General features: G+C 45.3%; 1 protein-coding gene across 2 annotated transcripts; it reads right to left on the minus strand.

The window, feature by feature from the left end:
• Window positions 1–264: 264 nt before the first annotated feature.
• Window positions 265–14,478, minus strand: LOC139543972 (leucine zipper putative tumor suppressor 3-like). Of its 2 annotated transcripts, none has more exons than XM_071350580.1 (7): window positions 14,330–14,478; window positions 8,647–9,463; window positions 7,469–8,074; window positions 5,050–5,178; window positions 4,505–4,696; window positions 4,000–4,230; window positions 265–3,564 (listed from the first exon to the last, which is right to left on the minus strand). In XM_071350580.1, the coding sequence occupies exons 2-7, from the start codon at window positions 9,373–9,375 to the stop codon at window positions 2,737–2,739; spliced, it is 2,715 nt and encodes a 904-aa protein (XP_071206681.1). In that variant the 5' UTR covers window positions 9,376–9,463; window positions 14,330–14,478; the 3' UTR covers window positions 265–2,736. The 2 variants fall into 2 exon arrangements, with proteins under 2 accessions (XP_071206681.1, XP_071206680.1); XM_071350579.1 differs by lacking the exon at window positions 14,330–14,478 and adding an exon at window positions 12,524–12,741.
• Window positions 14,479–15,046: the final 568 nt, after the last annotated feature.

Raw genomic sequence — 15,046 nt, forward strand, 5'->3', positions numbered from 1 at the left:
ATGAGGATCCCGGTGCCACCACCCCGCTGACCAGAAGCTCTCGGAAGCTCTATTTACAAGGGACACGACAGGACAAAGACGTCTGACTGCTACTCCTTCTTGGATATGATTGATCAACTGTATCCAAATAATCCTAATTATTGAACATGATTGGCCAATTGTATTTCTAATAAGAAATTAGCTACTGCAACATGTTTAAAACTGAAAGTCATAATAGTCGTAGTGGATGTGTGTACACTGTAGGCCAAAAAGGAGTTATTCATGCTTATTTAATCACGTCTTTATTAATTAAATTAAGATTTGCTAAGATTTGCTTTCTTCAAGCCATTTTTCAGTAACACAAAATAAGAAATAACACACAAAAAAACTTGGCAGCATTTTGTCTTTTAAGACATTGCAAGAGATGAAACAACAATAAAAAGAAACAGACAATGGTTTTTGAATGTTCGCTTTAGTTGTACTGTAACATGTAGTAGATCAAAATTAAAAAGATTTAATATATGTATATATTTATATATTTATATTGATATAGTAAAAAAAATTAAAGCAGAAATGTCTGTCTCATTAATTCACAATAATCCTCTTAAAGTATTCACACGCAATAGCTTGATATATTTGAATATATATGTACACATAATAAATAAATGATATTTACATCCAAGTACACTGACTTTCTGTCTCTACCAAGAACACAGCAGGACACAACAGAAGTACATAGCAGCAAATGTTGCCCCAAGACAGAGGGTATGTGGGCCTCCATCCCTCTATACTTACACCATCCTCATATAAACCAGTCCTCTAACATTCATTCTTTCTTTAAGTCCTCACTCCTTTCACTCCTCACTTCACAAAGGCATTCTCTAAATTGCCCAGACCTATTAAAAAATATATGTCAACATATACTGTACACACTATAATGTTTAGAATAGTTTCATATATTGTAAAATGTCCCATACAGCCAAATATAATCTAGATATCTATAAAGGTAGTATATATTGACATATACATAGTTTTTTCAAATAATGGTGGGTCCTGTTCAAACAAGTACACCACATAAAACTCCATTGTCTCAAAGAATAATTCCTAAAATGCATTACTCTTCCTATAAAGTCTGAATCTCACCATGAGTATCTAACACCAAGTCTGCTGGCTCAGCTACAACCTGCTGCTAGTGATCTTAAATAGACACTTTGCTCAGATAAGCAGCTTCATTGACCAACCTTGCCATGCAAAACAAACTCGCCCATTACCTAATCACTAACATGTCCTTTTCTGTCACTTTAAGAAATATCAATAGAGACCAAAAGCATCTAGAACGTCAACAAATTACAAACTGCTTTTGGCTGTCGCCTACATAGTTTCGAAACGAAGAAAAATGAAGAAAGAAAAATGGAAAAAAAAGAGGTCATCCTGGGATTGATCAAGCCATTTTGTGTCGGTTGTCGCCACATGGTGGCCATCCTCAGTCACTGCAGCTACTGACAGCACAGAGAAACATACATGTACAGCATCACTGGAGAGGTAGGAAACAAAGGCTTTTAAACCCAGCAATGTGCCGTTAATCATTCACAGCTGCAGTTCCATCAAATATTTGGAGATCTCCGATTGTTTTATACAACTGATCCTGTCATGCAATCCTGCCCCTTAGGGTTCTGAAGCCTCATTTCCATATCTCAACCAAGCACGCCTCTCACCAGTCCCCCCCTTACCATGATACAATGCAATACACTCCTGAAAAACACATCTCACATCCCTTAAAAACGGCTTCTGTATCCTAACCTTTTGGTTGTGTTTCCTTAGTGATTTGTGTGGTGGTGTGTTCTTATAGCACACATAAAGCCACAGGGGGAGGCTGTGTGGATGGATCTCCCCGTTTACCTGAATCATAGCTGTCTTTACCTCGTTCCTAATGTTAACAGTGTATTCTAATCTGTGTACATGACCAATAAACTTTGATTGGATTTTGATTTAACCATGTGAATTAAGCAGAAGAACTGGCCTTGGACCAGTTGCACATGGCATACCATAACCACACATGCCCAACAGTCATGCCTCAAATCTGACACAACAGTAGTGTTCAATGTTGTCCTTCAAGCCCCTTTTTGTATATAGGTTGGTAAAACTGTGTTTTATTCAAACTCTGTCATACATCAGTTATTATGATGTCCTAGACTAAATCTGCAGGATAATTCCCTTGTCTATACTTTTACATTATTTGTTAACTGTGGTAGTATTGGGCTTGATTTAAATAGATTCTACAGGTTTTGTATTTCAAATCCTTTCACCCACACACTGTCTTGCTCTTTATGATATATAAATATCATGCTAACGACAATGTAACAATAGCTTTTCCAGTAGTGTGTTACTCTTGACTCCAATCTTCACCCCAACCTAAATGTTAATTTGATTGCCTCATATTGTGGACAGCAGATCAATAGATCTAAAAACCTGTATACAAGTGGGCTTGAAGAGCGGCTTTGAATACCAGTCTAAACTGTTATTTTTCTCCCCCTTTCCCATTGGTCCTCGATGCCTCTGTCCACCATTCATAGTGCAGTGTGTCCTAGGACCGCCCCGGGGTAGCAGTGAGTAGTATAACCATTTAGGACTGTACCAAATTAATGCTATTGATACAGGTGCTATGTGGTATGGTTTAATTATTGTAAACGTTTGTATAAGCTGAATTTAACTGATCGGCAGTGTTCTGGAGGGCCATATATCTACAGCAAATAGAATCTAGATCTCTGTGGACTCTATCCTCTCCAGACGGGTGGGCACCGGCCAGGGGGGGGCCAGCTGGTGGAGGGCGGGGGGGAGATTCTTGTCCTCGGCGAGGGGAGGTGGGGAGAGAGAGAGGGAGGGTAGGGGGGTGACGGGGGCAGGCAGGGGGATGGGGGCCAGGGACTGTCGGGGTGGTGAGGTGGGCAAGGGGGTGGTGTTGGTGGAGGTGAGCTTGGAGCCCAGCTGGCCCACGCGGAGCTCCAGGGCCTGGTTCTTCTGCAGGGTCTCCACATAGCTGAGCTGCAGCTGGGCCTGGTACTTGAGCACACGCTCCTTCTCGTCCATCCACACGTGGCGCTCCTTCTTGAAAGTGAGGGCCTGCCGCTCGCGCTGCTGCCGCTCGAGACGCAGCTCGCCTTGGAGGCGCTCCAGCTGCCGACGCAGATCCCCCGCTTCCTCCCACTGCTGGTGGGCCTCCTGGCGCTGCTGGTGGATTTCCTGCCGCAATTGAGCCTCTTGAAGCTGGTGGGCCTCCTGGCGCTGGTGGGCCTCCTGGCGCTGGTGGGCCTCCTGGCGCTGAACTTTAGCTTCATCACTCTGCAAACTCAGTATGGCATCTGGGGGAGGTACAGGGGGTGGAGGCAGGGCTGGGTAGGAGAAGGCATAGCCCTCAGGTGGGCTGTGTGGGGAGGAAAGCCCCCCTCTGGTCCTGGATGCTTCCCTGCTTCCTCCGCCACCCCTAGCCTCGATAGCCCTATCCCTCGCACTGAGCTCACCTAGTGCCCGCTTCAGCCCCACCACCTCAGCCTCAAACATGCCCAGCTTGTCCCTCAGCAGAGAAACCTGGAGAGACACAGGGAGGGGAGCAGGAGGGTCAATCAGTAGTTAAAGGAAGAGGAAGTGAGGGTTAATTCACTTGAAGTCCTCACAAGGATAGTATAATAAGGAACATTCTGAGAAGTGGGGACATTTTGCCGGTCCCCACAATGGAAAAGGCAATTTTAGGCTTAGGGGTTAGGTTTATGGTTACAGTTAGGAGTTCGATTTTGTGTTTAAGGGAAAATGGGAATCAATTACTTGGTCCCCAACATACTTTTTTTTGTTCGCGTGCGTGTGTGTGTGTGTGTGTGTGCGTGCGTGCAAGTATTATTTGTGTCTTTCAAAGTGTATGCGAATGCCTGTATCTGTATGCATGTGACTGACCCAAGAGCGCAAAACGTTTGGTGCACAGAGCAGAACAACTCTACAAATTGTAGCTAGTGTTTCAGGTCTGTCTACCTCGGTCAGCGTCCTCTGCAGCTCCCCTTCGCAGCGCTCCAGCTCCAGGCTCTTGGTGCTGTAAGAGTCCTTGAGGCCCAGCATGGCCTCCTCCCGGTCCCTCAGCTGGGCATTGACCTCCTTCAGCTGGCCCCGCAGGGCCACCATCTCCCCCGCCCGCTGGGTCACCTCCGCCTGGCTCTCCCTCAGCTGCTGCTTCAGCAGGGAGATCTCCCCCGCCTTCTGACACACCTTGAGGGGAGGACGGGGAGGGGGGATGAAAGGTATGAAGATGGTGGAAATAGAGATCAACAAGCATTTCTCTGTCTAATGGATATGCATGTACAGTATAGGACAGCTATTGCATATTTGATCATTGGTTTTAGAAAGTACTGCCCTTTTGTCCTTTTTTGGCATGGAAATCTAGTAGATGTTATGCTGGGCCCTCACTCATCTCCCTCGTATCCCACACCCAGCCACACACACCACCCCCTTAACCCCAGGTAGTCCCACCCCCCTATCTCACCTCCCACTTGGTCTCCTCCAGGCGGGGCAGAATGTCAGCCTGCTCCTTCCTGTAGTCCAGGCACTTCCTCTCCAGCTCCTCCTTCTGGGCCAGCAGTGCAGCCATCTCCTCCTGTAGGCGCCGCTTATCCAGCGACAGGCGGCTGATCTGGGCCTGCAAGGCACTCTGGGAGCGCTGGGCGCGACGCGTCACCTGGGTAGAAATACTTTTAGTAGAATGGACATTCCCCATTCAAATCAACATTCGGCAGTGGGTATACCGGTGGCAACCATATTGTGTGTACCATTTGGAATAAAATTAGAGAGCAGTGATTAAATCATCTCTTTCCACAGAACTTTACTCTGCATCTCTAAACTGCTCCTTTAAGCTCATTATTTGCCTTTTCTCTGTGTTTTTCCATGCAGCCATGGCTAATGCTATTGTGCTATATGATATTGGGTATAGCCTACCACCCCACAATCTGTGAACTGAGGAGCCATTCTATACTTGTAAGATACAGTATATTCTGCAATTCTAATATCTATCTATTGTAGTTGTGTGGTCACCTGCTGCAGGCGTGAGGCATAGTTCTGCCGCAGCTCGTCCATCTGGCGCTCCCACACGCGCTGCTTCTCCTCAAACACCTGGACGATGGCCGCCTCACTCTGGTCCAGGTTACGGCGCATGTGGAGAACCTTATGGAGGGGAGGAGGAAGGGAACTCGGGTGTAATTAACGTGTATTGTGAGCTGCTCATATTTCCATCCACTGCAGGAGGTGTTGATGGTTATTTCACAAAATGGCTGACATCCATTACCAAGGTAAGTGAATGAGGACCAGTTACTGCCCCACTAGTCTTTCATATTTCTTTGTACTTCTCATATGCAATATCAATGAATGTTGAATATCAATTGATAGCATTTTAGGTGTTCCACTATGTCTCCTTGTATTGCATTATATGAGGGTAACACACTTCACCCACAAACTGCCACCAATGTGTACCACTCCAATATCACATATCGCTACTTCCAAAACCCTCAGTACTTGAATACCTTGCACTACTATTTCAGACCCAAGGCCTAACGTATCTTACCTACTTGACCATCAGCTAATAAGAATACAGTTGTCCACTCAGAGAGTTTCAGGCACACCCAATGGTTTTAACGGTTTATTCTTAAGCCATAGACAGTATTATGTACACAGTAAAATCACTGGTACAGTTACCCATGCCTTCTACAGGTCATGCAAACTCCTCAAATAACAGATGTTTGTGATTACACTCCTCTCCATATGTACTTGGACAGTGACTCTAAAATTGTACATTTGGCTCTATACTACTCCAGCATTTTAGATTTGAGATCAAATGTTTTATATGAGGCGACAGTACAGAATGTCACCTTTTATTCAAGGGAATTTACATACATTTTACAGTTTAGAAATGAAAGCACTTGTATCTAGTACCCCCCATTTGAGGAAGTAATTTGGAAAAGTATTTGGACAAATTAACTTGAAGTGTATTAAGGTAGTCAAAAGTTTAGTATTTTATCCCATATTCGTAGCACGCAATGACTACATCAAGCTCGTCACTCGTTGGATACATTTGCAGTTTGTTTTAGTTGTGTTATATTTTGCTCAATTGGAACAGAATGGTGACTTGAGTCATTTTCTTTCTAAGTGAAAGATGTTTTCTGAACACTTCTAATTAATCCTGATAATGCCATCATTACAGAGGCTACAACAAAACATGCTACCTCTCAACATTGGGCGATGCCAGCATAGCATAGTGTCTCAGATTGTTCTGGCAATTCTCACATACAGCTGTAATTTCTGCCAAATATGATTCTAACATGTATTGACTCAGGGGGTTGAATACTTATCTAATCAAGATATATTATAGTGTTTTATATATTATATCATTTTTTTGCAAATGTTAGAATTGTTCTTCCACTTAGAGTATTTTGTGTAGATCGGTGACAAAAAAATTGACAATTAAATCCATTTGAATCCAACTTTGTAATTCAACAAAATGTGGAAAAAGTCCATCAATGGGTGTGAATACTTTCTGAAGGCACTGTTTAGGTATAAAAAGAGCCGAAAATTTGCACTTTCATAAAGATTTTCTCAAAAATGGTTTGTGATACAAATGTAAAAAGCATGTTAAACATCCTTCCTCCCAATAAAGTTTTTATGTGAGAATTGCCAGAACAATCTGAGATACCAAAAATGTTTTCGGGCCATGCTGGCGTGGAATAGCCCCCATTACCAATAACAGGGGAGGTTAGCATTTTTTGGCGGATATGATCTTTGAGCCTCTAGCCTCATTTTTCACGATTCATTCATGATTATCAATAATCATGTTAGCATCCACATTAATGTAGAAGTGTTCAGAAACATCTATTCTTACTCACAATCAAAGTGACTCCAAAATGACACAATACATTATTCACCATCCATTTCCTATTGCGCGAAATACAATCCCGAAACACAACCGAAACAAACTGCAAATACATGTAACGAGTTTGTGGGTCACAAGCTTGATGTAGTCATTGAGTGCAAGGAATATGGGACCAAATACTAAACTTTTGAATACTTTAATACACTTGAAGTGAATTTATCCAAATACTTATGATTTACTTAAATGGGAAGGCTAGATAAATAAAGTGCATTCATTTCTAAACAGTAAAACAGAAATGTAAGAAAATACCCTCAAAAGCTGAATTCCGTACTGTCACCTCGTATGAAACATTTTATCTCAAATACAAAATGGTGGTGTATAGAACCAAATGTGAGAGTTTTGCTTCACTCTCAAAAATACATATGGATGGGAGTGTATATAAAATAACTGTATTCACTGTGCTATAGTTGTGATAATTTGTTCCCATTTAGTATCCAGGGAGAGGGAGAGGATGGATACCCCCCAGTAGTATCCATCCTCTCCCTTTTCATCCCTCCCTCTTTCTTTCCTCATCTCCCTCGCTCTCCTCACCTCTTGCTCTCTCTCCCATAGCCGGTCCTCCAGGTCCTGGATGACGTCATCGGAGGAGGGAGAGGGGCGGAGCGGCGCGGGGGCGTCACTCAGGTGGCTGAGCCTCTGATAGGACAAGGAGCTCTTCCCGGAGGAAGAGCGACCACTATCCGAGGCGCTCAGTCCGTTCTGGTATCCACTATTACCGCCGCTACCGCTAATGCCACCAGGCTTGTCCAACTTCTCCGGGGCCCCCGTGGCCCCCAGGTGGTTGATGTGGCTGGTAGAGGCACTCAGGGGCCCCAGGACAGGCGGAGGCCCGTAGCCCGAGCCAGCATAGGTGGGCAGGCTGGTCAGAGAATTCCTCCCTGAGTCGGACAGGCTCCCCTGGCCTCCGCCCCTGCTGCCGCCCCCTCCTCCGCCTCTGGTACCTCCACCCCGGCTGCCAGGGCTGTCTGTGTCTCTGAGGGGTCCTGTTACACTGGGACCCCCACCACCTCCAGACCCTCCTCCGGCGCTGTGGCCCACTCCTCCGGTTTGGGGGGGGCACACCAGATTCTGCATGGAGTGGAAGCTCTTGGGTACCACAGGCTTAAAGGCCGATGGGCGGACCAATCCTTCGTTGCTCTGGATGGGGGAGGAAGGCAAATGGTATTGGTGGTGAAATATAATGCAAGGATTGTACAACATACGTTATCTGACAATTTGGTTTACAGGGATTATGAATATGCTGCTATATGTATAATTACTTAAACAACCAGCATACTGAAGCTAAATGTGAATTTGTGATCTTAAATTCCCTGATTACAAGGGGGATTCATCTTATTTACTATAGTTTATTAATATACCAGTACACAAACTATATGTAGATATACATGTACCAGACAGTAATAGCTAAGGCTAATCTTATTACAGTGCATGGAGGAGTTGACAGGAGAGGAGATCATATTTCATGTAAACAACTCCCTGTCATAAATGAACAACACTGATTTACAGCCGGTAGGTAACAAAGTACAGTACATGAATTTACGACAGTTTTTTATTGCCTGCACCATAACATACACATGCCTGTATGTACAAAACACACAACACACACTTTCAACATGAACCCTCATACTCAACCTACAGCCTGTATTTGGACACACACACACATACACACACACACACACACACACACACACACACACACAGTGACCCACCTGAACCTGTTCCATCTTCCCAGAGATGGGGAGGATGTTGGGGGGGTTGTTATGGTTATCCAGCTTGGCTGCGCTGGCCGCCTCCTTGTACTGAGCCAGCTGTTGGCTACTGTTCTTATCATTGTTCAGCACATTGTTCCCACAAATATCCAAACTCACCGCCCCTCTTGGTACCTCTCTACCCCCATCACGCCCATCCCTCTGGTCCCGCCCATCCCTCTGGTCCCGCCCATCACGCCGCCCGCCTCCATTCAGAAACACTGCATTGGCCACCTGCCTCTCACTGTTACCCGCCGCTGCCGCTCGGCTCCCATTGGGAATGCCCCTATTGCCATTGGAGACATGTCTGTTGCCGTTGTTATGGACGGGGGCCCTCTCTCTCTCTGTCCCCTCGCAGAGCGGCAGAGGACGCTCACTGCCGTAGTAAGTAGAAGAGTTCTCGACGGTGGCAAAGCTGCGTTCGTCCGCCGTAGTCCCCTTAGCATGGGTCAGGGGAGGAGGTTGCTGAGAGGACCTCTCGATACTGTAACTCCTATCTTCCAAGCTCCTGCCCCTGTGGGTGGAGTTGGAGGTGGAGGAAGAAGAGGGGGGTGGTGGGGGGGCGCGAGGCAGGCTGTTCTGCTGGGTGGTGCGGGTGCCCACGCTCCGCATGGCGATCTCCTGCTGCTGTTGCTGCTGACCAGAGGTGGTGGTGGTCGAGGAGGATTCCCCGCTGGCCACACTGCCCATGCCCTGGGGGCGCCCCCCCCTCACTCAGCACCCCGTGCTCCACACGCGCTATGATGGAGGGCAGGGAGGCAGCACCTGCCAACACACACTGCAGGACACACAGAGACAGGGACAGGGGAGAGAGGGGGAGAAAGGGTTCATTAGGAGTAAGGTACACACTGTAAGTAACAGAATTACTTAATAACTATAGACGACATAAGGAAGAGAGTAAAGGGGTTGACATAATGTAAAGTAGACACACACAGATTTATTTAGTGACCATACACACATGATCTATAGAGTGAGACATACTATATTGTAGGATATGACTGTTGATTCATATCTATGCACTAAGCTAAAAGTGCCATAGGCCTATACGTCAGCACTGCCATTTTCTCATGCAATGTAATACTGACTGAACCCCCCCCCCCCCCCCGGGACATTGATACAGTGGGTGAGGTCATCCTTTCGCCCCCTTCTTACTTCTCTCCACCCGTGCTCTCCCCCCTCACCATAGCAATGAGTTCCCAATTCCCTGTTCCCTCCTCTCCTTCTGTCTCTCTGAGATAGGAGTCATACTATACACCCTGCAAAAGCTATTTAGGCGATTCAAACTCTTTTAAGAACAAGGTTACTTTGACACTAATTGAGATTTCTTGAGCATTCAAATATGATGTATAATTTTTTTAAACAAAAATAAGTACATTGAATGTATGATTAAAGTATGAATTAGAGTACTTATTTCAGTATGCTTCCCCTTATATGGTTACTCCTCATTCCACATCATATCAAAATTCACATATGCAACAATAATGAAAGCACATCTGATATAAAATGTAAAAACTGTTGATATTAAAGGGCTAACAAATAGCCTAGTCAATGCAAATGATTATCAAGTTCAATCAAATCATAAAAAATATTAACTACATTCTACATTAACAGATTGTACCTCAATTACAGATCCTGAATATACAACCATAGAAGGAAAGGTTACTCTGCTCTCTGCTCACACAACCTTCTTGTCTTGTTCCTTTCTCTCACCATCTCACACTCTACTTTGTGATTGGTTAGCAGAGCAGGTCTTTTGCACACCTGGTATATTTGCATGTTAACCCCTTGCCTTCTGACACATACACACACTCACACACACAGTTGTTCCCCCTGTGCCAATGATAATGACAAAAACCCATCTTCTTTATCAAACCTCTAATGGAAGGAAAAACATGGGAGACAATCGTCAATACTTCATTGCAAATAAGGCCATGCACAGTTTTGTGCATATAAAGACAGTACATCATGTCCGTGTATGTATCACTAAGTGCAATAAGGAACACTATCCATATTTGTATTATATCCCTGTCACTGAACCACACCCACAGGGAGCACTATCTGATTACTCACTAGAATATCTATCTCTGATTGAACATTGACCTAAAGGTAATATGTGAATTTATAGTCCATTGTACCAAGTGTAGCTTACTACTCCTATCTGAGCAAAGATGCAGTCAAACCTTGGTGTGAATTCTCTCTCTCCATTGTCTCTCCCCATTGTCTCTTCATGCCTGAAGCCAAGCCTGTGCACATGAAGCTACTATGCTTCTATGTTACTTTGCTATAATAAGGTGAGTATTGACATTCCATCTCAGGTAGGACATGGGAACAGATTGGGATGTGAACAGGGGAGTACTGAATCCTTAGGATGAGGTGCTGTGTCCAAAACGGCATACGGTACGATACTGCCTCGGGCCAGCAGAGGGCCCTGTTCCAGTGTTGGCTGAGCTGTGGCACGTGCCTACACTCGCCTCACTGCCACAGTTACACACTCCTAGGCATTACATCATCGGCTCCATGCTTCAAATAGAGAGCGCGCACACACAGGCAGGCACTCTCTCTGGTGCGCGCTCCCCCATCATTCTCACACATACACACTCCCTCTCATTAAGGGAGTCTTCTCAATCTAATCTCCTGTGTTGACATGCAGTATGAGATAATTCCTAGATTAATAGGTGTAGTCTACACACCAGTAATACATTTTCTCCCCATATTTTCACTACATTGTCCATATATAGACCCCTATATACACCTCAAATGCAAACAAACTGCCCCCCAAACGGTGACCGCTGCTATCCCACTACACACACTTCATTCAAGGCCTCAAATAGGCCAGGCGTAGAAGTCCCGCAGAGCAGTCACATTGGGTACAGAGGTAACCACTGCACTGTAGAGAATATTAAATAATAGGCCTATTTTATCAGAGCTCCCTTGTCATTACCAGCATATTAAAACTGACATGCTAGCTCACATTTCTAGTCCATACATATCCTCATAATAAGCTTTATATCATGTCAATAATACAGTATTTGCTACATATATGTTTGGTAGTGATGTAGGTCTACAAATCAGCCTATTGCACGTCCATGCAATCTATTCCTTTTAAGTACCAAGGTTGGTCTAAATTCTACTGTAGGCCATTTGCTCTTGGTCTGTCCATTTAAACTCCATGTATTCAAAATCATCTCCATTATTTTTGCAGCCGCTACAACAACCTCCTCATCACCACAGTGATGTGCATAGGCTGTCAGCTGACGCGGCAATGCTAGAGCACAATGGTGAAATGTTACTCGCTTCTCCATACCAGTGAAAAAGACCTAACCCAGCCACTAAAGGCAATAAGAACGAGATAATTAGCATGATCTATTCGATCCGTTTTTCTTTTCATTCACGCAATAGATAATGCGTGTGTGGGTCACGCAAAGCGCTCTACTCCACTCGCAGCTCTCTCTCCGTGGGGGGAATCGGAAAGGAGCGAGCTCGAGAAAACATCAGCATCCGCTACAACCCTCGCGCACAACCTCCCGCTTGCGCCTCACCGATTCGCATCTTTACTTTCAATCCAATGAGCAATATTAAAAAACACGGTCTCTCTCTCTCTCCATCTCGCTCTCTCCACTTATCTCTCTGCCACAACAACCTTTGAATCACCCCAAATCCAACATGGAAAGCGGCAGGATAATGGATTGGCAATGCGGTGAATGACGATAAATATAGAAAAACGCAGGTGTAGATTGTACGCCGCGCTGCGTCCCTTACTAGGTGCGCGTATTTCTCTATGGAAATGAAAGAGCGCTCGGCTCCATCACTTCATAGCCGAGAACAGCTCCGCACTTACTATTAGCGGCAGAAGCAGCACAGACAACGCCGAATGAAGCCGAATTACGTCGCCCCACTGCTCCTCGGCGAGCTGTCCGATTCGGGGTTCGCAGATAGGGACGTTGGAGTGGCAGTAGGCCTATAGCCTACTCGTGTGGCTCTGGTCGGGGGGAGACTGCAACCGCTGTTGCCCGTAGCGGATATCGGGTGATGGAGACAGCGAGAGGATGCGTGTATCAGCTGTGTCACACACCCACCTCCGCCCCGCCCCTTCTGATAGAGCACAGCACCGCCCCCTTCCCAGACCCGCGCCTGCGCCCACACAAAGGTGTGAATTCTTCCTCCACCTTAGAATAGCACACAATGTATTGATTCTGTTCCATACAGAATACGTATGCAACTGCCGGAAAATGGGGACCCCTGCCAATCCTACAACATGTCTCTCTGTTTCTATCACTATGTATGCATCTGCACATTATATTCTATATTTATTCCTTTGAGTACTGCACAACTGAATGACACATGACCGGATAGGTTGAGTGTGTGTGTGTAGCTCGGACTTCAGTTCTTAGTACCAACGGCAAGCGAGGCCTTGGGCAAACATGATGCCCAGTTCCCAGGGGCAGAGAAAGCAGAGCTGGCTGTGTAGGTGAGGAACTGGAGCCTGAAATCAGCCTCACTCAGGACTAATCGAGAGAGAGACAGAGACAGATTGCAGAAAGAGACGAGAGAGAGCATAGAGCAGGGAAAGAGGGCAGAGCGAAAGAGAAACAGACAATGTTGAAGCTGTAGCAGGAGCTGAACCGAACTGTTAACTTGTCTGGAATGGAATATTTGGTGCTGGTCATAAAGCCAACAGACACCATCTCCCATAAGAGATAAAGTTGACAAGAAGACATCTGCCTAAAATGACCACTCCAACGACAAAAATAAGGATAAGAGAGAGAGAGATGAGTAGAAGAATAAGTATGACATAGGACTCTGTCCTATTTCCTAAAACTGACTGGGTTTACCAAAATCAAATACATGTATGGCGTTCAAAATCACGGAGCTCACACACATAGGCCTTTATAGGGATATAAAAACATTACACCATACTTTCCATGCAAAACACATCTATCCGTTCATTGCATACGAGAGTTGCAGGTTTTATTTGGAGTAAATCAGGATCCAATGTCAAGAAATGTGTGACTCGATTCCCACTCATAATGCCTTCTTCATACACACTCCACTGTGTGCACAATCATACCTACTACAACCACTCTTCTACACATAACCCCGTCAACACGATTAGAAAACAGCCATGGTCCTTCACACTAACACAGAACTGGACACAAGCCACTCCAACACAATTCACACGCACGCACGCACGCAACTCGCTTTGCCAGTCGTAGAGGGATACACAAGACTGTCAAGAGACTAAAAAACACACATAGACACTCTCTGAGCCAGGTTGGCAGAGAAAACAATTAATACTTACATGGTACATACACATGCACTAAGGCAAATATGACCGTTGTCGCCAGGTGCATGGTGATCCACACCCACTCTGGACATTTAAAACACAAATGTATTCACATTTCATGCTGTACTGACCTACTACACATAAACATAACACAGGACCAGATAGGCTACACAGGGACCGCATTCAAGTACGCAAGTGAAACAGGATCTGACATCCATCTTTAATAACGCCAGTGTTCTTTCTCTCCTCTCCTCTTTTTTAATTTCTGAGCCGCCATAGCTGAATGTCACTTAGGGGGAGAATAGGAGAGTCAGAGGAAAACTGAGGGAGTGGAAGAAGGTATACAAAGAGCAATCTCACAGCTCCACTAGTAGGCTCGTCCCTGTCGGTTCTCTTCTGATGCGCTCCACTAGTAGGCTCGTCCCTGTCGGTTCTCTCCTCATCCCTCGTTCCACTCCTCCATGTGGAAATGAACTGTAGTAATTCTCACCGCGTCCCAGCCCCTCTGAGCTACCAATAGCATCCTCTCACTCCCTCCATCCGCCTCCATAAAGTACACGCGTGCGCAAACACACACGCGCTTTGTTGAAAATATGTCCGATTTACCTCGCAAAAATGTGAATATTAGGGTTACAAAATAAATACATGTTTTGGAAATGCACCACATTTCAAATTATCTACATGAAAATCTGTAACTTCCCGTATATTTTTGTACAGTAAACCAGTGCTAGCAAGTCCACACAGGTACCTGCATGCGTGTGTGGTGTACACACAGGATCCCACTCACTCACCCATGACCGCAACACCACCACTAAAATATCCTCAAATACCCTGCATTTTCCCTCTCCATTCACAAATTCACTGGCGACATCAACAATTTGTCAAGGTTACTATGGCAATGGTTTCTGTCCAATTGGAGAAGGGGCTGGACTCATGTGACAGAGTAGAGGGAAAGATGGAGGGAGGGGAAAGAAACGGATTATTTCTACTTACCAATGAGTGGTTTATCTGCTGAAGTCATTGCTTAACAGAGGGGACATCATGTTCACATAGAGTCCTTCTGCTTGGCTAACCCTA

Source organism: Salvelinus alpinus, chromosome 18 (genome assembly GCF_045679555.1).
Source record: "Salvelinus alpinus chromosome 18, SLU_Salpinus.1, whole genome shotgun sequence".
NCBI lineage: Eukaryota > Metazoa > Chordata > Actinopteri > Salmoniformes > Salmonidae > Salvelinus > Salvelinus alpinus.

Bases quoted from the DNA above. Each gene is read 5' to 3' on its own strand.
- LOC139543972 (XM_071350580.1), bottom strand. From the start codon at position 9,375: ATGGGCAGTGTGGCCAGCGGGGAATCCTCCTCGACCACCACCACCTCT. The intron at 4,697-5,049 runs GTGACCACACAA...ATTTCTACCCAG, and splicing joins ATGCCTCACGCCTGCAGCAG to GTGACGCGTCGCGCCCAGCG. The intron at 4,231-4,504 runs GTGAGATAGGGG...CCTCCCCTCAAG, and splicing joins TGGAGGAGACCAAGTGGGAG to GTGTGTCAGAAGGCGGGGGA.